At 48.6% G+C, this 26,514-nt stretch overlaps 1 protein-coding gene across 2 annotated transcripts in view; it reads left to right on the top strand.

Annotated features, from left to right (window-relative positions):
• The window catches only part of hbs1l (HBS1-like translational GTPase), a 264,743-nt gene that overhangs the window by 183,642 nt on the left and 54,587 nt on the right, over window positions 1-26,514 (top strand). For both annotated transcript variants that reach the window (XM_072499712.1, XM_072499713.1), the window contains one exon: window positions 14,288-14,532. In XM_072499712.1, the coding sequence (XP_072355813.1) occupies window positions 14,288-14,532 (245 nt within the window). The remainder of the gene's footprint in view (window positions 1-14,287; window positions 14,533-26,514) is intronic.

The raw sequence follows: 26,514 nt of genomic DNA on the forward strand, positions 1-26,514 counted from the left end.
TAACCATATTGCTATGAGACTGCAGTGACATATAGGCCAAACCAGGTGAGGATAGCAGGTTGCTTTCTCTAAAGGGAATTAGCGAATCATGGATTTTAATAACAATCTATTAGTTTCATGGTCACCATTATTGATACTCTAATTGTATTCCAAATTTTAGTTAATTAACTGAATTTTAGTTCCCCAGCTACTATCATATCTCTGAATCATTAGTTCAGGACTCAGGTTACGTCACAGGATTAGTAATCCAATGTTACTGTACCCCTATATTTTGTGCTTTTGCTAAAACTAGCCACGCGCTGAAAATGTTATATTTATTCTGAAGGAATGGGATGTTTGCAATTTTACCTCTGAGTTTCTCCCTTTGTGTCCCTTTGATGATGGTGGCTGCACATGATAACTGGTTTCACATGCCTGTAGATAGGACTAAATAATGACGATCGGTATATGGTGAAGAATCACAGCCATGTCTATTTTAAAGTTTTCTGAAGAATGTTCAGGCCAAGTAATGAATGTTCAGGACTAGTAATCCAGAGATCATGTAATACTATGGGGACTCGGGTTCAAATTCCACGACAACAGATGGTGGAATTCAAATTCGATAAAACATCTGGAATTAAAAGTCTAATGATGACCATGAAACCACTGTCGATTGTCGTAAAAACCCATCTGGTTCACTAATACGCTTTAGGGAAGGAAATCTACCATCCTTACCTGATCTGGCCAACGTGTGACTCCAGACCCACAGCAATGTGGTTAACTCTTAATTGCCCTCTGAAATGACCTACCAAGCCACTCAGTTGTATTTAAACATGACAATCAAAACAAAAGGGAAAGAAACTAAACAGACCACCCGGAATCTGCCTTGGCGCCAGAAACGACGAGTCAAGCAACAGCCATGGAATCATACCTTGCAGATAATGGGTGGGATTCCCTCATCCCGTGGCAGAGTGTCCACATCGTCGTAATCGGCTTCGCACTTTACGACGGCATGAATGGGCTGCTCCCAGGACTAATTCTGGCCCCTGTAGGGGTCGGGCCGGAGAATCCCTGCGACCGGGCCGCACCGACACGCGATTCTCCGCAGAGCGTGTTGGCACGTCGCGGGCCGCTCCACGCGGCCGGCCTGCCGATTCTTGGCCCCGGATGGGCCGAGCGGCCGTCGTGGAAACGCTGAGTCCCACCAGCGCCGTCCACACCTGCTCTCAGCCAGCGGGTACCGGCACAAAAATCATGTTGGAACAGTACATTCTGCCCCAGCGCAAAGGGCGTAGTTACAAAAGAACGTTGCCCTGCCCTGCTTAAAACAATACAGGTTGGCACTGGAAACAGATAAAGGGAGTGATCAATGCACTATTACAGCAAGGGCATATCCAACCTGGCCAATTGCCTCCCCATCAGTCTTCTCTCAATCATCAGTAAAATGATGGAAGGGTTTATCAATCGCTCCATCAAGCAGCGCTTACTCAGCAATAACCTGCTCATGGACACTGAGTTTGGGTTTCACCAGGGTTACTGAGCTCCTGACCTCATTACAACTTTGGTTCAAACATGGACAAAAGAGCAGAACGCCAGAGGTGAGGTGAGAGTGACTGCCCTTGACATCAAGGCAGTATTTGACTAAGTATGGCATCAAGGAGCCCCAGCAAAATTGGAGTTAATGGGAATCGGGGGGGCGGGGGGGGGGGGGGTCATACCTGGCATAAAGGAAGGTGATTTTGGTGGTTGGCGGTCAATCATCACAGCCCCAAGCCATCACTGCAGGAGTTCCTTTGGATAGTGCCCTAGACCCAACCATCTTCAGCTGCTTCATCAGTAGGTCAGAAGTGGGGATGTTCACAGATGATTGCACAATGTTCAGCACCATTCGTGACTGAGTCCCTGTCCAAAGGCAGCAAGACCTGGACCATATCCAGGTTTGGAATGGCAAGAGGCAAGGAAAAGTCACACAACATAAAAGAGGATCTAACCATTGCCCTTTGACATTCAATATCATTACCATCACTGAATCCCCCACTATCAACATCCTGGGGTTACCTTTGACCAGAAACAGAACAGGACTAGCCATATTGTTCGGAAAATGAAGGTTGTTTTAAGGGATATTGGAAAATATTTGAAATAAGATATAGCTTTAAAAGGTGGATAATTTAACGTTTCTGTGCCTGGAAGGGTAAAACTTATTGTTAGATTCATGCTGGACAAAGGTGTTTGTACATGTGGGGGTTGGTTAAGTTCCAACTGTGCTTCTATTGTGCTTCGAGAGGGTTACAGTGTGAAGAGTAAATAGAAGAAGTTAGCAGCAGGAGGCCACTTTCCAGAGGAAAGGGCTTTCCTTTGTTAGCTTTAACAGGAAGCCAGAGGTGTTGGAGATAAGTAGTGAGAGTGAAGGCAGCTCTCACAGCTCTGCTAGAAGTGGTTGGTATTTGAAGGCTAAAGAAGGAACATCGCTCTCAGCCTTGCTAGAAGGAAAGCCATACTATGGAACAATAGTTAAGAAAACAGGTGCCAGAAACCAAATATACAGCTAGTTAAGGAAATTAGAGAAATAAAGTGAAGTTTCTAAGAAGTCTGAAGTTAACAGAACAGAGGAAGCTGAGAACCAGAACAGATTACTGTTCAGTAAAGTTACTGAGAGGCCAGAAAGATATCTGCAGTAGTGCTATGGTTTGTGTGAATTTACTGCAGTTTGGGCAACATTTTAAAAAATAAGTTTGGAAATCAATGGCTGGACCTCGAAGTCTGTGTAAACGCCTTTAAGATAGGAAATCTGAAGGGAGGTGTTAAATCTGAAAAAAAAACCTTGATGGAAGCAGTGGAGTGAAAGCATAACTAAAAGAAGATTTGAAAGTGTGACTTTTGAAAGTGGAATTTGCAGTCACTCATGTGGAAGCCGGAGGTCAGTGAGACAAGGTGGCCTCAGTATAAGAATCACCTGGGGTGAATTTGAGGAGAAGACTACATTCACTTGGGTTCAGAGAGGGGTGTTCCTTACTACAGTCATCATGTGTACTTGAAAGGGACTTTGTGTGTTGATGAAACCATTGTAGTTTAAGATGTACTTTATAATCCGAGTTAATCTATTTTTTCAGATTTAATAAATTTGATTTGATTTATTATTGTCACATATATTAGTATATAGTGAAAAGTATTGTTTCTTGCATGCTATACAGACAATGCATACCGTACATAGGGAAGGAAGGAGAGACTGCAGAATATAATGTTACAGTCATAGCAAGGTGTAGAGAAAAGATCAACTTAATATGAGGTAGGTCCATTCAAAAGTATGATGGCAGTAGGGAAGAAGCTGTTCTTGAGTCGGTTGGTATGTGACCTCAAACTTTGGTATCTTTTTCCTAACGGAAGAAGGTGGAAGAGAGTATGTCCTGGGTGCGTGGGGTCCTTAATTATGCTGGCTGCCTTTCCGAGACAGCGGGAATTGTAGACGGAGTCAATGGATGGGAGGATTGATTGCGTGATGGATTGGGCTACATTCACAACCTTTTGTAGTTTCCTGCGGTCTTGGGCAGAGGATCCATACCAAGCTGTAATACAACCAGAAAGAATGCTTTCTATGGTGCATCTGTAAAAGTTGGTGAGAGTCATAGCTGGCATGCCAAATTTCCTTAGTCTTCTCAGAAAATAGAGTCGTTGGTGGGCTTTCTTAACTATAGTGTCGGCATGGAGGGACCAGGACAGGTTGTTGGTGATCTGTACACCTAAAAACTTGAAGCTCTCGACCCTTTCTACTTTGTTCCCATTGATGTAGATAGGGGCATGTTCACCTACGCTTCCTGAAGTCGATGACAATCTCCTTTGTTTTGTTGACAATGAGGGAGAGATTATTGTCTGCGCACCAGTTCACCAGATTCTCTATCTCATTCCTGTACTCTGTCTCGTCATTGCTTGAGATCCGACCCACTATGGTGGTGTCATCAGCAAATTTGAAAATCGAATTGGAGGGGAATTTGGCCACAGGTGTATAAGGAGTACAGTAGGGGGCTGAGGACACAGCCTTGTGGGGCACCGGTGTTGAGGATGATCATGGAGGAGGTGTTGTTGCCTATCCTTACTGATTGTGGCCTGTGGGTTAGGAAGTTCAGGATCCAGCCGCAGAGGGAGGAGCCCAGGCCACAGAGTTTGGAGATGAGTTTCGTAGGAACAATGGTGTTGAAGGCTGAGCTGTAGTCAATAGATAGGAGTCTGACATAGGTGTCTTTGTTATCTAGGTGTTCCAGGGTTGAGTGCAGGGCCATGGACATAGCGTCTGCTGTGGACCTGTTGCAGCGGTAGGCGAACTGTCGTGGATCAAGGCAATCCGGGAGGCTGGAGTTGATTCGTGCCATGACTAACCTTTCGAAGCATTTCATAATGATGGATGTCAGAGCCACTAGACGATAGTCATTAAGGCACGCTGCTTGGCTTTTCTTCGGTACAGGGATGATGGTCGCCTTTTTGAAGCAGATAGGGACCTCCGACTGTTGTAAAGATAGGTTGAATTAAATCAAATAAAATCAAATGTATTTTTCTTGTTGTTAAAACCTGTTGCTCAAACTAATCCATGGTCTCGGGACTCTATCCCTCCACATTTTATTTTTAAAAGTAAAAGTTATAAGGCAGGATTTTCTGTCCAGCGACGCCTAAATCGCGATTGGGCAGAGAATCGAGCGTCAGCCGAAAATCGAAGTCGGCACCGTGTGCCCAGCGGAACGCCATGCATCGGTGCCTCAATTGTGGCATGAACGAGTTCCAAGCACTGTACCGGCATGGGCATGCAAATTGTACAGTAACGGCCGTTAGCCTATCATTAATGGGTCAGACATGGAAGTTTCCAGCCTGCCGCAATGCTCTGCCTCCCCTAGGCGGAAGTGACGTTGGCATATTTCACTTGCGGTATTTAAAAACCGGAACCGGGCGCCGTGGCTGCTGAGGGTGTCAGAGGAGGTAAACCAAGTTTCCAAAGGTGCACCCGTGGACTGCCAGTTGTGCCACTGGCTGGGGACCGATTGCCAGGGCTGAGGCACATAGTGGGAGGGCAACCAGGAGATGGGCCCTGGTGTTACTTGGCCTGCATGGCAGCCATCTGACTGTGCACTCCGCCTACTGCCCACTGTGTCCCGTAAATATGCAGAATGCCACTGGCCGTGTGGGTGCCCCCCCCCCCCCACAAAGGCCACTTCCCTTGAACCCATGGATGCCAGTCGACCGATCAATGGGATGAGCGTGGTCACCAGATGTTGGCACCCCTCAGTGCACCCATCCAAGGCGCTGCCCCACTGCAGAGGGAGCAGGAGAAGTGCAGAACGTAGCCCGAGCAGCGGATGCATGCACTGTGGCCTTTGGCCCCCACCCTGGCATGCTGTCCCTCTCAGGGCTGATGCCCCACCAGTAGCACTATCAGCTAGCCCACCCGGCAGGACCACTGGCTGTCACCAAGCCCCACCTGCCCACTGCACCCCTACCCCCATCCATCTTGCCCCCGGACAGGTAGGCACAACCCACGCGATGCCCAGAGGATTTATGTACAACAACTGTGCCCTATCCCCTAACACTATCTTATGTGCTGCTCCCATGCCAACTTAACTGGTGTCTAACTTTCCAACCTTAAGTGCCCTTTCACTCCTTGGTGGTCCCACAAACTGTACATCAGCCTGGAGTCAGCCCTGTGACCTGGGTCCCCTTTGGCAGCCGTCCTCTGTAATGATCGGACCAAAATGGGCCTGGCCATCGCCTGAGTGTCACATGTGGTGTGGTACCACCCTGTTCTGCCCGCAGCACATCAGATAGGCCGGGTGGGGGGGGTGGCATTCCGAGGTACTCCTCCCTGAAAGAGAGGAGGCACGTGCCCCATCTCTTCCTCCTCCCCTGGTGTGCTTGACGGCGCACAGACTACTCCTTGGACGGCAGGGGGGTGGGGGATGGCCTGAGCGAGCTCTGTGGGCATTACCTGGTGCTGCCAGTTGTGGAGGCCCGCTCTTGCTTCGACCAAGGTCTCCATGCCCGCAGACATAGAGAACCGGGACTATGTCACGTTCCTCCGGGGACTGGGTCACGTGGGACTGGCTCAGGTCACCCTGTGGCAGGTCAATGCACTTGTTGCTCTGGCCCATTGTAACTGAGCCCAGCTCTGGAGCATGGCTGCCCTGTTCTGTGCCTCAGGCACTGCCCGTACACAGTGCCAGACCTTGGACATCCTGACCCATGCCCGATATCTTTGCACCCAAGGCATCCATTGGGTGATGGCCCAGGTAGCATGTATGGTAGGCATCGCCTGCTCCTGCAAGAGCTGAATGTTTGATGACACCTCCTCATGTAGTGCCCAGCTCTGTGTCTGCATGTCGACATTGATGGGACTGCCCTTTCCAGAGGCCCGAGACCTGTCTGCACCGTAGAGTTCCTGCGGCCGGACTGGGCCGCCCTCTGACCGTTTTCCCCCTCGGGGGTCCTACCTCCTCCTGATGTACCGTTGCATGTGTGGTACGCACCAGATAGTGCCCCATGAGCCTCTTCACTAAAGTGCCCAGACGAGATAAGTATCTCTGGGATGGTGGAGGGTGCTGGTGATAACACTGACGAGAAATTGGTGTTGTCCCCGGACATTTGCTCTGGGGGGTTGCGGCTGGGGGTGTTGGACCCTTGACGGTTCCTCATTGTCTGGGCAAGACAAAAGACAAGATGCATGGTTCGATCGCGGGTGATGTGGAAGTAGGGGTGACGCACGTGCTATAGGGAGAGGAGGCTCACTTCGTTGTGCAATGCCAACCTCCGCCTCTGCAACTGCCCGCTCTCCCGATCCCGGTGGTTGTGGGCTGGCTTCTCCGGGGGGGTGGGGGGGTTGTAATGCACAATGTGAGACATGGGCAACGCATAGGGTCCGCAGCTGGTGCCCTGTGCATGCGTGGCAACTGGCCTTTACGGGTATTGCCGTGAGGTGCGAGGGGGCTGCCGGCATGGAGGAAGGTAGTGACCCACCATGTCTGACCTGGGTAGTTGCCCATCCTAATCCAGCACTGCTTACCGATGGTGGGTGCTGCATGTGGGTGGATGGGGGGAGGGAAGGTGGTGGTCTGTGGGGCACATGGCGCTGCCAGGGGTATGGAGATGGGCACTTCACCCGGGCCGACCTGAGGAGATCGTGCAGAACTGCTGCCTTGTCCTTGTGGTGGGGCCCATGGCGCTAACAGCCTCTGCCACCTGTGCCTTGGCCGGTTTAATGTCGGCAGGTGGCAGCCGCCTTGCCACCCTGAGGAACAGGCTGTCCTGCCTCTCCACCACGACATTCACCAGCAGTAATCTCCAGCTTTACATCTGCGAACCTTGGGGGCGCTCTCATGCATGTCATCTGCTTGGCTAGAATGTGTGTGTATGGGGAATGGAGTGCTTATATGCGGCTCCAGCATGTCAGGCTCTTGAGTGTCAATCTCAGCGAATCCAACGCCGGCGTGAGTTGGAATTGCACTAGTGCCACGTGGCACGAATGTTGCCCATTTGCATGTCCTGAATTGCTCCGGGACTAGTGCCGCCATTGGTACCGTGGAACACCTACCATTCAGTCCTGGCGTCAGCACTTAGTCTCTCAATGGAGAATTCCACCAATGGTTTTTTGAGCCAGAGTTCCGCTTTGCTATTTTCCTGTCTAATTATAACATTTTTTAAAAATTTAAATTTTAAAAAAAATTTAGAGTACCCAATCATTTTTTCTAATTAGGGGGCAATTTAGCGTGGCCAATCCACCTATCCTGCACATCTTTTGGCCTGTGGGGGCGAAACCCACGCAGACACGGGGAGAATACGCAAACTCCGCATGGACAGTGACCCAGGGCCGGGATTCGAACCCGGGTCCTCAGCGTCATGGGCAGCAATGCTAACCACTGTGCCACGGTGCTGCCCCTCTAATTATAACGTAACTGGGATTATAATAATATAAATACTGTAGCTGCAAGAGCAGGTAAAAGGCCAGGAATCCTGCGGCGAGTAACTCACCTCGTGACTCCCAAAGCTTGACTACAAAGCACAAGTCAGTGGTGAAATGGAATATCTCCACTTGCCTGGATATGTGCAGCTCCAACAACACTCAAGAAGCTCAACACCATCCAGGACAAAGCTGCCTGGTTGATTGCTATCTCCACAATCATTCAATCACTCCATCACCGATTGACAGTGGCAGCCACGTGTAACATCTACACGATGCACTGCCGTAACTCCGGGCCTTCCAAACCCTTGACCACTACCATCTAGAAGGACAAGAGCAGCAGGTACCTGGGAACCCCACCAACTGGAGGTTCCCCTCCAAGTCATTTGCCAACCTGATGTGGAAATATATCGCCGTTCCTTCACTGTCACTAGGTCAAAATCCTGGAATTCCCTCCCTAACAGCACTTTGGGGGACTGCAGTGGTTTGCAGCAGCTCACCACCACCTTCTGATTGGCAACTAGATATGGGCAATAAATGCAGCTTAACCAGCAGCGCCCATCCACATGCCGGAAATTGATTTAAAAAATGTTTCTCCCCGATCTGCACATCCAATTCCATCATTTCCCACCTGAAATCAATTAACTGAAAAATGGATGGAAAATTGTCAACAGCACTACCTATATGCATCCAAAATATGGATAGCTATGCCCCCGGAAGTTAGGGAGGTGGAGGTAGTGATCGCAATGGATGCAGAAAGGCTTTTGATCGGGTAGAATGGGATTATATGTGGGAGATACTGGGATGGTTCGGATTTGGGCGGGGCTTTATTGACTGGGTCAGGTTGCTGTATCAGGCTCCTGTGGCAAGTGTACGGACGAATAGGACAACATCGGACTATTTTAGACTGCGCCAGGGGATGAGACAGGGATGCCCCCTCTCCCCACTGTTGTTTGCGCTGGCTATAGAGCCGTTGGCAATTGCTCTGAGAGCCTTGAGGGGCTGGAGAAGACTGGTCCGGGGGGAGGGGGGAGAGCACAAGGTTTCGCTCAACGCGGATGACCTGCTTCTGTACGTTTTGGACCCAATGGAGGGGATGGAAGAAATCATGAGGACTCTAGGGGGATTTGGCCGGTTTTTGGGGTATAAGCTTAATATGGGAAAGAGTGAGATGTTTGCGGTCCAGGCGAGGGGACAGGAGAGGCGATTGGGAGAGCTGCCGTTTAGGTTGTAAAGGGAAGCTTTAGGTACCTAAGCATCCAAGTGGCGCGGGAATGGGACCGGCGGCATAAATTGAATCTGGCCCGGCTGGTGGACCAAATGTAGGACGGTTTTCGGAGATTGGACGTGCTTCCGTTGTCTCTGGCTGGGAGGGTGCAAATGGTTAAGGTGACAGTCCTCCCGAGGTTCCTTTTTTAAGCGGGTCAACAGTGATCACGGGCTTCGTCTGGGCGGGCAAGACCCCGCGAGTAAGGAAGGTAATGCTTGAGCAGAATCGGGGAGAGGGCGGGCTGGCGCTGCCAAATTTTAGCAACTTTACTGGGCGGCTAATATAGCCATGATCAGGAAGTGGCTGGTGGGGGAGGGGTCTGCATGGGTGCGTATGGAGGCGGCTGCGGCTCTGCCGTTCCCGCCGGCACGGTACTCCACCAGTATAGACCATAAGACATAGGAGCGGAAGTAAGGCCATTCGGCCCATCGAGTCCACTCCACTATTCAATCATGGCTGATTTCAACTCCATTTACCCGCTCTCTCTCCATAGCCCTTAATTCCTCGAGAAATCAAGAATTTATCAACTTCTGTCTTAAAGACACTCAACGTCCCGGCCTCCACCGCCCTCTGTGGCAATGAATTCCACAGACCCACCACTCTCTGGCTGAAGAAATTTCTCCTCATCTCTGTTCTAAAGTGACTCCCTTTTATTCTAAGGCTGTGCCCCCGGGTCCTAGTCTCCCCTGCTAATGGAAACAACTTCCCTACATCCACCCTATCTAAGCCATTCATTATCTTGTAAGTTTCTATTAGATCTCCCCTCAACCTCCTAAACTCCAATGAATATAATCCCAGGATCCTCAGATGTTCATCGTATGTTAGGCCTACCATTCCTGGGATCATCCGTGTGAATCTCCGCTGGACCCACTCCAGTGCCAGTATGTCCTTCCTGAGGTGTGGGGCCCAAAATTGCTCACAGTATTCTAAATGGGGCCTAACTAATGCTTTATAAAGCTTCAGAAGTATATCCCTGCTTTTATATTCCAAGCCTCTTGAGATGAATGACAACATTGCATTTGCTTTCTTAATTACGGACTCAACCTGCAAGTTTACCTTTAGAGAATCCTGGACTAGGACTCCCATGTCCCTTTGCACTTCAGCATTATGAATTTTGTCACCGTTTAGAAAATAGTTCATGCCTCTATTCTTTTTTCCAAAGTGCAAGACGTCGCACTTGCCCACGTTGAATTTCATCAGCCATTTCTTGGACCACTCTCCTAAACTGTCTAAATCTTTCTGCAGCCTCCCCACCTCCTCCATACTACCTGCCCCTCCACCCATCTTTGTATCTTCGGCAAACTTAGCCAGAATGCCCCCAGTCCCGTCATCTAGATCGTTAATATATAAAGAGAACAGCTGTGGCCCCAACACTGAACCCTGCGGGACACCACTCGTCACAGGTTGCCATTCCGAAAAATAACCTTTTATCCCAACTCTCTGCCTTCTGCCTGACAGCCAATCGTCAATCCATATTAGTACCTTGCCTCGAATACCATGGGCCCTTATTTTACTCAGCAGTCTCCCGTGAGGCACCTTATCAAAGGCCTTTTGGAAGTCAAGATAGATAACATCCATTGGCTCTCCTTGATCTAACCTATTTGTTATCTCTTCAAAGAACTCTAACAGGTTTGTCAGGCACGACCTCCCCTTACTAAATCCATGCTGACTTGTCCTAATCTGACCCTGCACTTCCAAGAATTTAGAAATCTCATCCTTAACAATGGATTCTAGAATCTTGCCAACAACCGAGGTTGGGCTAATTGGCCTATAATTTTCCATCTTTTTCCTTATTCCCTTCTTGAACAGAGGGGTTACAACAGCGATTTTCCAATCCTCTGTGACTTTCCCTGACTCCAGTGACTTTTGAAAGATCATAACTAACGCCTCCACTATTTCTTCAGCTATCTCCTTTAGAACTCTAGGATGTAGCCCATCTGGGCCCGGAGATTTATCAATTTTTAGACCTCTTAGTTTCTCTAGCACTTTCTCCTTTGTGATGGCTACCATATTCAACTCTGCCCCCTGACTCTCCGGAATTGTTGGGATATTACTCATGTCTTCTACTGTGAAGACTGACGCAAAGTCCTTATTTAGTTCCTCAGCTATTTCCTTGTCTCCCATCACAAAATTACCAGTGTCATTTTGGAGCGGCCCAATGTCAACTTTTGCCTCCCGTTTGTTTTTAATGTATTTAGAGAAACTTTTACTATCATTCCTAATGTTACTGGCTAGCCTACCTTCATATTTGATCCTCTCTTTCCTTATTTCTCTCTTTGTTATCCTCTGTTTGTTTTTGTAGCCTTCCCAATCTTCTGACTTCCCACTACTCTTTGCCACATTATAGGCTTTCTCTTTTGCTTTGATGCATTCCCTAACTTCCTTTGTCAGCCATGGCTGCCTAATCCCCCCTCTGATAACCTTTCTTTTCTTTGGGATGAACCTCTGTACTGTGTCCTCAATTACTCTCAGAAACTCCTGTCATTGCTGTTCTACTGTCTTTCCCAATAGGCTCTGCTCCTAGTCGATTTTCGTCAGTTCCTCCCTCATGCCCCTGTAGTTACCTTTATTTAACTGTAAAACCTTTACATCTGATTCTACCTTCTGTCTTTCAAATTGGAGATTGAATTCGACCATACTATGATCACTGCCTCCTAAGTGCTCCCTTACTTTAAGATCTCTAATCAAGTCTGGCTCATTACATAACACAAGTCCAGAATGGCCTGTTCCCTCGTGGGCTCCATCACAAGCTGTTCCAAAAAGCCCTCCTGTAAACATTCAATGAATTCCCTTTCCTTGGGTCCACTGGCAGCATTATTTACCCAGTCCACCTGCATATTGAAGTCCCCCATGATCACTGTGACCTTGCCTTTCTGACATGCACTTTCTATTTTGTGGTGCATTTTGTGCCCCCGGTCCTGACCACTGTTAGGAGGCCTGTACATAACTCTCATTATGGTTTTTTGCCTTTGTGGTTCCTCAACTCTACCCACACAGACTCCACATCATCTGACCCTATGTCGTTTAGTGCTATTGATTTAATTTCATTCCTAATTAACGAGGCAACCCCGCGCCCTCTGCCCACCTCTCTGTCTTTTTGATAGGTTGTGAATCCCTGGATGTTTAAATGCCAGTTCTGAACCTCCTGCAACCATGTCTCTGTGATGCCTACCACATCATACCTGCCAATTACAATCTGGGCCACAAGCTCATCTACCTTGTTCCGTACACTGCGCGCATTTAAATATAGCACCTTTAATTCTCTATTGACCGTCCCTTTTTTTTTTCTTCGTGTGGTGGACCTTGGTTTACTAAGCCTTTCCATACACTGTGCCATATTTTGTGGGATGGGGACAATCGTAACCACTCTTGAGTTTTGTCTGTTCGTGTTTTCTTGTATTCCTAAGCAGCTACGCTCCCCACTGATTACTTCATCTCTTGGTTCCCTGACTTTCCCTTCCCCCCCCCCAATCTTTAGTTTAGTGGTGGTGGCGGCCCTGAGAGTTTGGGGCCAGTGGAAGCGGCATGTGGGAACAGTGGAAGCATCGGTGTAGGCCCCAATCTGTAATAATCACCAGTTTGCCCCGGGGAGTATGGATGGGGGGGTTCTGGTTATGGCGGAGAGCGGGGATTGAGAGGATGGGGGATATGTTCGTAGAGGGGAGTTTTCCGAGTATGAGGGCGCTGGAGGAGAAGTTTGGGTTGTCGAGGGGAAACAAATTCAGGTATCTGCAGGTGCGGGACTTCCTTCGTAAACAGGTGTCAACCTTCCCACTCCTGCCGCTAAGGGGGATTCAGGACAGGGTAGTTTCCAGAGGATGGATCGGAGAAGGGAGCGTCTCGGACATTTATAAGGAGCTGATGGGATCGGACGTGACGCAGACCGAGGAGCTGAAGCGTAAGTGGGAGGAGGAGCTGGGAGGTGAGATAGAGGATGGTCTATGGGCGGACGCGTTGAGTAGAGTCAACACGTCCGCAACATGTACCAGGCTAAGCCTGATACAATTTAAGGTTGTTCACCAGGCTCACATGACAGTGGCCCAGATGAGCAGATTCTTTGGGGTGGAGGACAGGTGCACAAAATGTGCAGAAGGGCCAGCGAACCATGTCCACATGTTTTGGACATGTCCAAAGCTTAGGGGATTTTGGCAGTGGTTTGCGAACGTCATGTCCACAGTGTTAAAAACAAGGGTGGCACTGAGTCCAGAGGTGGTGATTTCTGGGGTGTCAGAGGACCCAGGAATCCAGGAGGAGAAAGAGGCAGACGTTCTGGCCTTTGTTTTCCTGGTAGCCCGGAGACGGATACTATTAGCATGGAGGGACTCAAAGCCCCCGAAGTCGGAGACCTGGCTATCGGACATGGCTAGCTGTCTCTGTTTGGAGAAAATCAAGTTCGCCTTGAGAGGGTCACTGTTAGGGTTCGCCCGGAGATGGCAACCGTTCGTCGACTTCTTTGCGGAAAATTAATCGTCAGCAGACGGTTGGGGGGTGGGGGTGGGGTAGTTTAGATTCGAGTAGGGGGATCAATAAGGGTGGGACCTGTACAAAAGGTAAATGGATTTTGCACTATGTTTATGATTCATGTATATTATTTATTTTGTTGTTACTATACCAAAAATACCTTAATAAAATGTTTATTTTAAAAAAATATATGGATAGCCTTTGGGTAAGGTCCAAAGTGCACGTTCATGAGAAAATGAAAATGAAATGAAAATCGCTTATTGTCACAAGTAGGCTTCAAATGAAGTTACTGTGAAAAGTCCCTAGTCGCCACATTCCGGCGCCTGTTCAGGGAAACTGGTACGGGAATTGAACCGTGCTGCTGGCCTGCCTTGGTCTGCTTTCAAAGCCAGCGATTTAGCCCAGTGTGCTAAACCAGCCCCTGGTTCATAGAATCAGTTCTCTCGTTTTTTTTAAACCCAATCAATTATTGACTTATGAGACTTGTAGATTCTGTGGAGTTCAAATTATGCCATCTCCAGTTAATTGAAATTTTGTTCATAACTGTAGGGTAATTCTGACAGTGGTTTCTTTCATGTACAGTAGGCATGCATATGAGTGTGTTTTGAAGCATGTTGCACTAATTATGTTTACTTTATTGACTATAGTGCAAATGTTGATGAGAATGGCCACCTGCGAAAGGGTACAGTCACTGAAGAGACTTCACCGTCTCCATTGCCGGAGGTTTCATCGAAGTCAAATTCTACAGCTCATGTTGCATCTTTAACTGAAGAAGCAGCCGTAGTTCAGACTCTCAGTAAAGGTTCTACCAAAACAAGGCAACAGATTGATGTGAAAGCTGAGCTTGAAAAGAGACAAGGAGGAAAGCAGCTGCTGAATCTTGTTGTGATTGGTAAGGGATAATTGCTCTTGCATATACAGGTATCATTTTCTTATGAAAACTTTCTGCAGGTAGTCTAGAATGACAGCGCAATGGTTTTTCAACCTGGTGCATCACAGGCTAGTGTGAATGCAGTTGTGCCTCTGGTGCGTCTCAAGTGAAGGCACAGAATTTAACAAGGCTGGAAGAGCAACATCAATTGTACAATTTAGTATGTGTCCCAATAATTGTTTTCAGGTCGACACCAGCAGATGGTCAACATATTTTGTTAACCTTTTTTGGCAAGAAGAGCCTTTATCCTGTGACAGCAGCTAAATAGTGAAACAATTAATAATAAAAAAACATTTTCGCAAAATGAACCATGATATTGTTCATTATAAAAACTGTTTTGTTAACGACAGTTTACATTTACACATTTTAAACATAGTAAAACCCGACTTCCAGTCGCGACCATGGAGTGAGTGGCTGCACATTTGGTGGCTCCCTCTTAAGGTGGATTTTGTTAGTCCTTCCCCACCTATATGGGGGGGGGGGGGAGCATTTTGAGTATAAAAGGTTTGAGTGCCCAGGGAAGGCAATACTCCTCGGGTGAGGTCGGTGTATGGATCAGAGGATGAGGAGTAGAGAAAAAGTCGTCCTGGTAAACATTTATGCCCCAAATTGGGATGATGTGGATTTAATGAGGCGGGTGTTGGAGAGGATTCCAGATTTGGAGAAGCACCTTGAAAGGGGGGGCTGACGGATTTTAATACGGTCCTGGATCCGAGTCTGGACCAGTCGAGTCCGAAGTCGTCGAGGGTGTCAGCGGTGGCTAGGGAGCTGAGGGGGTTCATGGAGCTTATGGGTGGTTTGGGAGGCCGAGGGCGAAGGGGTTTTCATACTTCTCCCATTTGCACTATGTGTTTTCCCAGATTGATATTTTCGTAATGGACAAGGATTGTTGGCGGGGGTGGTGGACTCTGGGCATTTGGCGATCGTGGTCTCTGATCACGCGTGCATTGGGTGGATTTGTAGGTGGTTTAGGGGCAGGCCCATTGGCCGCAGTGGAGGTTAGATGTGGGGCTCTTGGCGGATACGGGGGGGGATGTGAGCGGGTGAGGGCTGCCATGAGGGAGCCACTCAAGGCTGTAGAGGGGATTTTATTTTGATTTGGGTGCATAAGGAAAGGATGGAGCGGGAGGAGAGGGAAAGGCAGGTCGTGGACATCTTACGAAGGTACTCGGTGGTGCCGGAGAAGGGGTTGCTGAAGGAGAGACAGGCTCCAGATGGAGTTTGGGTTAGTGTCTATGGGGAAGGCGGTGGGGCAGTTGCGAGGGGCCACGGGGCATTTTAAGAGTACCGGTGGAAGGCGAGTTGGATGCTGGCCCATAGGGGGGTTTGGGGGGGGGGGCGGGTGTAATAGGTAGGTAAGGAGGCAGTTCCTGGATGGGTTGGAATTTCCCAAGGTGGTGAAGAAATGGGTCCAGGGTCTGGAGACCCTAATTGGGCTGGGGTGATGATGGATGGCATGAAGGTGGGAAGGCCCCGGGCCTGGACAGTTTCCCAGTAGAATTTTGTCAGATCTTGGGGCGGAGCTGGGGCCACTGCTGGTGAGGGCGTATAATGAGGCGAGGGAGGGGGGGGAGCTCCCCCCTATGTTATCGAGGCATCCATCTCCCTGGTTCTAAAAAAGGATAAGGACCCGGAGCTATATGGGTCGTGTCGCCCAATATTGATATTGAATGTCGATGCCAGGTTTTGCCGAAGGTGCTTGCGTCGCAGTTTGAGGACGGTGTGCGGGGATTGATTAGAAAGGATCAGGCAGGTTTTGTGAAAGGAAGACAATTGTCGGCGAATGTGCGGAGGTTACTTAATGTGATTATGATACCTTTGGGGCGGGGTGATGTTGGTTGAGTTGGTGGTGGCAATGGATGCGGAGAAAGATTTTGATCAGGTGGAGTGGGCGTATTTGTTTGCGGTCCTGGGGTGGTTTGGACAGGGGTTTGTGTATCCGGTCCGGTTGCTGTTTAAGGTGCCGGTGGCGAGGGTGCAGACGAACCGAGTGAGTTTGGAGTACTTTGGGCTACACTGTGGAATGAGACATGCCCGCTCTCGCTGTTGCTTTTCGCCTTGGTGACAGAGTCATTGGCAATGGTGCTTCACGCTTCGATGGATTGGAGTGGGATTGAGCGGGGGATGGGGTGTCGAGCACGGGGTTTTGTTGTACGCGGATGACCTGTTATATGTTTCGGACCTGTTGGGCTGCATTCGGTAGATTATGGGGATTTTAGGGGAATTTGGCCGTGGAGGAGAGGTCAGTTTGTTGATGGATTTTGGCGACAACGAGCTTGTTGTTTATTTTTGCTGTTCTCGCCGGCCAGATATTCCATTAGCCCAGTGGTGATGTCAGCTTTAAGGGTGTGGGGCAGTGTAGGCAGCACTTGGGGTTAGAGGGTATGTCGTTGTGGCCACCTATTTGTGATAACGATAGGTTTGTGCCAACGAGACTGGATGCGAGGTTCCGGGGTGGCGACAGGTGGGGTTGAGGACTTCAGGGACTTGTTTATAGGGAGAAAATTTGCGGGGCTGGAGGAATTGTATGAGCTGCCCAAGGGGAATTGTCTTGGGTACCTGCAGGTTCGGGGTTTTGTGAGGAGAGAGGTGCCGTCCTTCCCAGGGGTGCTGCCTCTGGTGCTGCAAGCTAAGCTCCTGTTGGAGGTAGAAATAAGGGAGGGGAAGGTGTCAAATATTTACAAGGAATTGATGGAGAAGGAGGGCACCCTGGTGGAGAATGTTAAGCACAAATGGGAGGAGGAGGTGCTGGGAGTGGAGGTGGGGGCTGAGACATGGACTGAGGCCTTCTGGAAAGAACCCACTCATGCGAGCTCTAGTTACATGCGCCCTGTGAAATACTTTGAACCATATCAGGCTCAGCCTGGCACAAGAAGAGGTAGAATTCACCCTGTGCAAGATCTCATTCCCCACCCCCTCCCTCCAGCCCCAACTCCTCCGACTTCCCATTTACTTCCTCTAACAGTGCTCTCCCCGTCTCCAACAACCACCCATATATATATTGGATATCTCCCCTTCCCCTATCTCATCTAGATGTAGCATCCTGTCCATAAGTATAGGTCCTGGTAACTGTTCCTTACGAACAAAGTTTCGCACCTGCATACACCTAAACAAACTCCCCCTCGGAAGTTTAAATTTTTCCACTATCTCCTCCAGCCCAGCAAACCTACCCTCCATAAACAAATCCCTGAACCTCTCAAACCTCTCACTCTTCCAAATCTTATAGATAGCATCCATCCCGGACGGCACAAACCAATGGTTCCTACAAATCAGTGACAGCAGTGAATATCGTTCCCAATTTTAAATGCTGCCTGAATTGGCCCCAAGCTGTTGTGGACGTCACTATCACCGGGTTCATAGAGAACCTGGTCAGAGAGAACTGAAGAGAGGCTGCAACCAACGTCCTTCGACATGAACGTGCATTGGAAACCTCATCCATCCGCCTCCAACCCGACCCTGGCTCCTTCACCTACCCCCCACACTTTCTTGATGTTCTCCACCCAGTAATAGAACATCAGATTCGGTAGCGACAGCCCTCCCGATTGCCTCTCCCCCTGCAGGATAAAGGCCGAGATTAACTTATCAACCCTAATGAGAAAAGACTTGGGAAGAAAGATCGGGAGACACTGGAACACAAATAAGAACCCTGGCAGAAGGTTTATTTTGACCATCAGCACTCTCCCCGTCAAGGACAAAGGGAGGGCATCCTACCTCTTCAAGTCTCCCTTCACTCCCTCTGCGAGCCTGGCCAGGTTCAATTTATTTAGCAAGGCCCAGTCATGAGCCACCCGTATCCCTAAATACCTAAACTTCATCCTGGCCAGCCTAAACAGCAGCCTCCCCAAATCTGCTCCCTTTCTCAGGGGCTTCACCTGGAAGATCTCACTCTTACTCACACTCAATTTGTATCCACAGTGGCGCAGTGTATAGCATTGCTGTATCACGCCGCCGAGGACTTGGGTTCGATCCCGGCCCCAGGTCACTGTCCATGTGGAGTTTGCACATTCTCCCCGGTGTCCCCGCGGGTCTCACCCCCACAACCTAAAGATGTGCAGGCTAGGGGGATTGGCCACGCTAAATTGCCCCTTAATTGGAAACATTTTTTAAAAAATTAAAACAAAAAGTGTATCCTGAGAAGGGACCAAATTTCCTCAACTGCTCCATTATCCTCCCCACTAGAGAGAGGGTCTGAAACATATAGCAACAAGTCATCCGCATAAAGGGACACCCCATGCTCCATACCACTCCCCCCCCCCCCCCCCCCCCCCCCCCCCCCCCCCATATCTATGTCCCTCCACCAGCCTGACAATCAAAGCATGATGGCCAGTGATTCAATCGCCTGCGCAAACCGTAACGGTGTGAGTTGTGTATCCTGTACCCCTGTGCAACTGGAAGTACCCGGAACGCACCGCTTTGGTTTGGACACGAGCTGTGGGGGCACTATACAACAGTCTCACCCAGGAGATAAATGCTAGCCCAAACCCAAATCGATCCAAAATCTCAAAGAGGTACCTCCACTCCACCCGATCAAATGCCTTCTCCTCACCCATGGAGATAATTACCCCTAGAACAGTGCCCAAGGAGGGCGATAGGATCACATTTAAAAGTCTCCTTATATTGGCCAACAACTGTCGGCCCTTGACAAGCCCTGTCTGGTCCTCCGAGATAATCTGCAGCACGCACCCCTCCAGCATCGTCAGCACCTTAGCGAGTCCCCTTTCGTCGGGTATTCAACAGTGAGATAGACTTGTAAGACCCACACTCCCCAAGAAATCTTTGTCCTTCGGGATCAAAAAGATCAACGCCTGCTTCGATGTGGCCAGCAACATCCCCCTCAGACAGAGTGTTTGAACACCCCCAATAAATGTGGCACCAACTGTTTATAGAATTCCACCAGGGAACATCGGCCCTGATGCCTTTCCCGACTACTTGGAACAGATACAGTCCATAATCTGCTTAAACCCTAGCGGTGCCTCCAGCCCCTCCCTCCTCTCTCTATCCACTCCCGGGAAGTCCAACCCATCCAAAAACTGCTCTATTCCCAATTCATCGTCTAGAGGCTCAGATTTGTACAGCCCCGGTAGAAAGCCTTAAATACCCCATTAACCCTATCTGGCGCAGTAACCTCCCCTCGCCTTAACCTGAGCTCTCTCCCGCAGGCTGCTTGCCACCTCAACTGGGGAGCCAATAACCAGCTGGCCTCACCATACTCATAAAATGCCCCTCGCGAACGACAAAGTTAGCTCACTGCATTCCCCCTTGAAACAAGCTTGAATTCCATCTGTAGCTTCTTCCTCTACACTAACAACTTTGTCATCGGGTCTGTGGAGTATTGTCGGTCCACCCCCAGAGTGGAGTCAAGCAGCCTCTGCCTTTCCATCCAATCAACCTTATTCCTGTGGGCCTTATACAAAATTATCTGCCCACCGACAACCACCTTCAGTGCTTCCCAGAAGGTGGAGGGTGAAACCTCCCTGTTCTTGTTGAATCCTACATTATCCCGATGGCCGAAGCCACCCTTTCACAAAACCCCTTATCTGCCAGGAGCGTTGTATCCAACCGCCAAAGGGGGCGCGAGGCTCGTCTGGTCTCCAAACGCACATCCACATAGTGGGGGGCATGTTCCAATATTAAAATCGCCGCGCACCCAGCCTCCACCATGTCTGGGAGTAATGATTTCCACACCATAAAAATATCTATTCGGGAGTAGACTCTGTGTATGTGCGAGAAGAAGAAAAACTCCCACTCCCTCAGGTATCTAAACCTCCGCGGGTCTACCGCCCCATCTGCTCCATGAACACTGCCAGCTCTTTTGCCATCCCCGAAGGACTTGGGGCTCGACCTATCCATGCTTGGGTCTAATACACAATTGAAATCTCCCCCTGTGATCAATTGATGCAAATCTAGCTCGGACATGGCCACAACACCTTCTTGATAAAGTCCGCGTCTTCCCAATTTTGTGCATTTGCGTTCACTATAACCACCAGAGCGCCTGCAAATGTCCCACTCACTATTACATATCTCCCCCCAGGATCCGCCAAAATACTGGCTGCTGTAAAGGCCATCCTCCTGTTAATCAACATCATCACCCCTCTCGTCCTTGCATCAAAATTTGAGTAGAACACTGGCCCCACCCACCCCTTCCTTCGCCTTGCCTGATCCCTAATCCTCAGATGTGTCTCCTGCAAGAAGATTACATCCGCCTTCAAACTCTTCAAATGGGCAAACACCCGGGAATTTTTAACTGGACTGTTTAATCCCTCGCGTTCCATGTAATCATCCTGACTGGGGCCTATGGGGGCTCCCCTACTAGAATCAACCGTACCCCACCAGTGAGGAAGTCCGACAGGGCCCAAACCTACCCTGATTCCAGGTTCATCCAAGATGGCTGCCTTCACCATCGCAACATCAATCCATGAACAAAGAAACCACCTTAATCACCAGCACTCTAACCTCCCTCTACCCAGTTCCTTCTCCAACCCCCAACCCCTCTCGAGCACCTATTCAACAACCTTCCCCAATCTCCCCCATCAAACATCAAATAAACAATCCACTCAATTCCAAAATGCATTCTCTCTCCCCCTCCCCACCCCAAATAAAGAAAACCCAACCAACCTAGTCTTTTTACCGTAATCCACAAACCCCCCCCCCAGGTAGCCAGCTGCAGCTCTCTCTCCCTCTCCATTCCCGGTAACTAGCATACTGCTAGCAGAGTGACCCTCACTTGGGGAAACGAGGGAAAAAACAAACACCCCAATTTCCCAATCCCACTTTTAATATTGTATATCCTGGAAAGAAAGAACCCATCCCCCTTCGAGAAAGCAAGAAACCCCAACTCCATACTACCATGGAAAAGACCAAACACAAAACAGAAAAGGAAGAAACACAGAAAAAGGCAAGTTACACGAAAACGTAAAGTTCAAAACCCCATGTTTTACAACAACCACAGTCAAATCTCTCCCCGTCCATTTTTTCCCCCAAAAAGTCATTGTCTCGTCCAGTGTGTCAAAATAATGGTCTCTGTATTTATATGTGACCCTCAAGCGAGCCAGGTACACCACTCCGAACCACACCTTGCTCTTGTAAAGTGCCACTTTGGCCTTGTGGACCCATCTCAGCATTTTGCTAGTTCCACCTCGACATCTTGATGAATTCGGATGGCATGGCCCTCCCATCCACTCTCTCACGTGGTCTTCGCCCGCTTTAAAATCTGCTCCTTGTCCAGATATCTATGGAGACGGACTATGACCGCCAGCGGTGGAACCCTGGACCTGAGTTTTTGTCGCAGTGACCAGCTTGCCCGGTCCATCTCTTCAGGGCTCGCAAAGACTTCTCCTCCACTAACTTCCTGAGCACCTTCACCACATACTCTGTGGCATTCAAACCTTCAAAACCCTCCGGTCGCCCAGCAATCCTCAGGTTCTGGCGCCTGGACCGGTTCTTCTGGTCATCTACCTTGGCCTTCAATATCTCGTGGACCTCTGCCAGTAACACTACCTCTGCCTCCAAAAGAGGTCACGATGGTCTGTGACCGCCTCTTCCACCTCCGGAATCGTCGAGCCCTACATTTCCAACCGATGTTCCACCCTATCCAGGATCACTTGATTGGCCATCGCCACCTCAATCACCCTGGACAGGTCCTCCAACATCGCCAGTCTTTGCTTCTTGAATTCCCCCATGAGGAATTCCACTACATTCTCCGTTGTCCATTGGGAGGGCAAAGGCGATAAGACGGGCTTTGCCCTTTTCTCCTCTATGCCACAAGGGTGTTCTGAGTCTGATGAGACTTCAGTCTCATATTGTATCCTTCAGACATCCCACACTGGAGGAGGAACCTCCACCAAGCTAGAGTCACAGACTAGCGTTACAGACTCTCGAGGGTTATGGCAAGGCCTAAAAAACATAAAGGGCTACAAACGAAGCCAAGCAGTATCTCCAGCAGCAGCGCACCCCTCCCCGATGAACTCCATGCATTCTATGCTCGGTTTGGGCAGGTAACCAACGATATGCTGTCGAGTGCTGCAACAGCTCATAACACACCCATGCCCATCGTCACAGCTTCTGAAGTCAGATCGGCTTTGCTGAAAGTGAACCCTTGGAAGGCGACGGGTCCGGATGGGATCCCTGGTCGTGCACTAAGAACCTGCGCGGACCAGCTAGCAGATGTGTTCGCGGACATCTTTAACCAGTCCCTACTCCGCTCCGAGGTTCCCACCTGCTTCAAGAAGTCCACCATCATACCGGTGCCAAAGAAAAAACAGGCAATGTGCCTCAATGACTACTGTCCATTGGCCCTGTCTTCAGTCGTAATGAAGTGCTTCGAGAGGTTGGTCATGAAGCGCATCACCTCCATACTCCCAGAACGCCTTGATCCACTGCAATTCGCATACCGCCGTAACCTGTCCACAGCAGACACCATCTCCCTGGCCCTACACATCCCTAGAGCATCTCGACAAGAAGGACTCCTACATCAGACTCCTGTTTATTGACTACAGCTCCGCCTTCAACACCATAATCCCAGCCAAGTTCATATCAAAGCTGCAAAACCTAGGATTTGGCTGCTCACACTGCAACAGGATCCTCGACGTTCTGACCCACAGACCACAATCAATAAGAATAAACAACAACACCTCCTCCATAATTGTACTTAATACCTGGGCCCGCAAGGCTGCGTACTTAGCCCCCTACTATACTCCTAGTACACACACGACTGCGTGGCAAAACTTGGTTACAACTCCATCTACAAGTTTGCTGACGATACGACCATAGTGGGCTGAATCTCGAATAATGACGAGTCAGAATACAGGAGGGTGATTGAGAACCTAGTGGAGTGGTGCAGCGACAACAATCTATCCCTCAATGCCAGCAAAACTAAACAGCTGGTCATTGACTTCAGAAAGCAAAGTACTGTGCACACCCCTGTCAGCATCAACGGGGCCGAGGTGGAGATGGTTAGCAGTTTCAAATTCCGAGGGATACACATCTCCAAACATCTGTCCTAGTCCACCCACGTCGATGCTACCACCAAGAAAGCGCCGATACTTCCTCAAGAAACGAAGGAAATTTGGGATGTCCACATTAACTCTTACCAACTTTTACAGATGTACTATAGAAACCATCCTATCTGGCTGCATCACAACCTGATATGGCAACTGCTCGGCCCAAGACCGCAAGAAACTTCAGAGAGTCGTGAACACCACCCAGTCCATCATACGAACCTGCCTCCCACCCATTGACTCTATCTACACCTCCTGCTGCATGTGGAAAGCGGGCAGCATAATCAAAGACTCCTCCCACCCTGCCTACTCACTCTTCCAACTTCTCCCATCGGGCAGGCGATTCAAAAGTCTGAGAATACGCATGAATAGACTCAAAAACAGCTTCTTCCCAACTGTCACCAGACTCCTAAACGACCCTCTTATGGACTGACCTGATTAACACTACACCCCTGTATGCTTCACCCGTTGTTGTTGTTATCTAGTTACATTGTGTACCTGGTGTTGCCCTAGTATTTTCTTTTATTTCCTTTTCTTTTCATGTACTTAATGATCTGTTGCGCTGCTCACAGAAAATACTTTTTACTGTACCTCGGTACACGTGACAAAAACAAAATCCAAATCTAATCAACAAACATACCCACTTCCAAAAACTGCACCCATTTATCGGGAGCCATCTTGTGTGCCATGCTCACCTTATAGCCGCCACCGGAAGTCTTTTATTGATTGTCTGTCTGATTGACTCTTTTAAAGTTTAAACTAAGTATACATTTTGGTAAAATTACAAATTACACATCAGATGTACAAGTTTCAATGATTATTTAAAGGTTGTAGGGACAGCAGTTTTTTTTCACAAGATGATATGTGAATGGGTGTTTTTGTTTTGTTTCATTACAGAATCACACGTGCCAATTTTATTATTTGGTTATGAAGATGATGCATACTGGGTGGAGGGGCATGAGTTGGCATAGACAGTATGAGGTGCAATGGGGAGAGTGGGCTGGGAGCATGAGTTAATTGCGGGTGCCATGAAGAGTTGCTGCAAGGCATGGGTTAGGATTGAATTGGAAAGAGAACATGGAAGGACCATGGGGAGACATTTTCAGCTTACCTTTCAAAAGGTTCCTACATTCAGACAGTGGTTCACGACTGCTCTCAACGGCCATGGATCACCAATCATAGAGCTTACCCAACTCCTCAAAAATTGCAGGGCGATAGGATTTACCTGCGCAATGGAGCAGGCTAGGCTTGATACCCACACCCTTGACCCATGCCAGAGAACAGTGGGAGCACTGGGAATGGGGGTGGTGGAATCCCAGAATCTGGTCTCAGAGCTCCGGAGTTATCGTGACTGTGGAAATCTAGGCTCAATTCTCTAATCTGTTCCAAAGGCAATATGAATCCAAGTACTGTTCACATAAACAAATACAGCAGTCACACGCAATAGATGTTCAAACATTTAACTAACTTCTGTGAACCAACCAAGGTGTTAAGTTGTCAAATAGCCAGATTGAAAATACTGGAACCTATATAGATGGGTATCAGGAAGTGCGTTGGCTCAGTTCAACATAAATGCAAATAAACATTATTAACAAGTGAAAGCCACCTAGGAGCAGGGCAACCATATATTATTTCATCACCTGCGGACCTCGTTTTCCCATGCTTTGCAGATTCTCGTCACAAGTATAGAATATGGATTCTAACTCAACCATTTCTTCTTTGTTTTATTCATAGTTGTCCTAATAATAAAAGTATTTATATAAAAAGGATGTTGGATTTTTGGAAGTAAACAACTGCAAGGGAAAGGAGTAAAAAATTAAAATCAAATTTTCCAACACTGAAATGCTCTGTATACAAAGTATTGGAAAATGCTTCTGTTGTTCAGTTGATTTTGCAGATATGCGTCTGCAGCAAATTACATTTGCTGATCATTTAAGTAGTAGTTTGCTTTTGCCAGTAATGGAAACTCTGATTCAAATGAAACTTATGGTATCAGGTGCTATTTCTGTTTCCTCTTCCTTTCACATCTTGCATTGTCAAAATAATTCCCGAGTATGTTGCATTACAATGTTTGTAGAAGTGTTTCTAGTAATTGTGTAATGTTCACTGGTTTAATCCATTGTTATTGAAACATAGAACATAACAGCGCAGTACAGGCCCTTCGGCCCTCGATGTTGCGCCAACCTGTGAAACCACTCTAAAGCCCATCTACACTATTCCCTTATCATCCACATGTCTATCCAATGACCATTTAAATGCCCTTAGTGTTGGCGAGTCCACTACTGTTGCAGGCCGAACAGACTCCGGAATGTGGCGACTAGGGACGTAGTAACTTCATTTGAAGCCTACTTGTGACAATAAGCGGTTTTCATTTCATTTCATTTCCACGCCCTTGCTACTCTCTGAGTAAAGAACCTACCTCTGCCACCTGTCCTATATCTATCTTCCCTCAATTTAAAGCTATGTCCCCTCGTGCTAGACATCACCATCCGAGGAAAAAGGCTCTCACTGTCCACCCTATCCAATCCTCTGATCATCTTGTATGCCTCAATTAAGTCACCTCTTAACCTTCTTCTCTCTAACGAAAACAGCCTCAAGACCCTCAGCCTTTCCTCATAAGATCTTCCCTCCATACCAGGCAACATTCTGGTAAATCTCCTCTGCACCCTTTCCAATGCTTCCACATCCTTCCTATAATGCAGCGACCAGAATTGCACGCAATACTCCAAATGCGGCCGCACCAGAGTTTTGTACAGCTGCAACATGACCTCATGGCTCCGGAACTCAATCCCTCTACCAATAAAAGTTAACACACCATACGCCTTCTTAACAACCCTCTCAACCTGGGTGGCAACTTTCAGGGATCTATGTACATGGACACCGAGATCTCTCTGCTCATCCACACTGCCAGGAATCTTACCATTAGCCCAGTACTCTGTCTTCCTGT

This window comes from Scyliorhinus torazame, chromosome 4, assembly GCF_047496885.1.
Source record: "Scyliorhinus torazame isolate Kashiwa2021f chromosome 4, sScyTor2.1, whole genome shotgun sequence".
NCBI classification, from domain to species: Eukaryota; Metazoa; Chordata; class Chondrichthyes; order Carcharhiniformes; family Scyliorhinidae; genus Scyliorhinus; species Scyliorhinus torazame.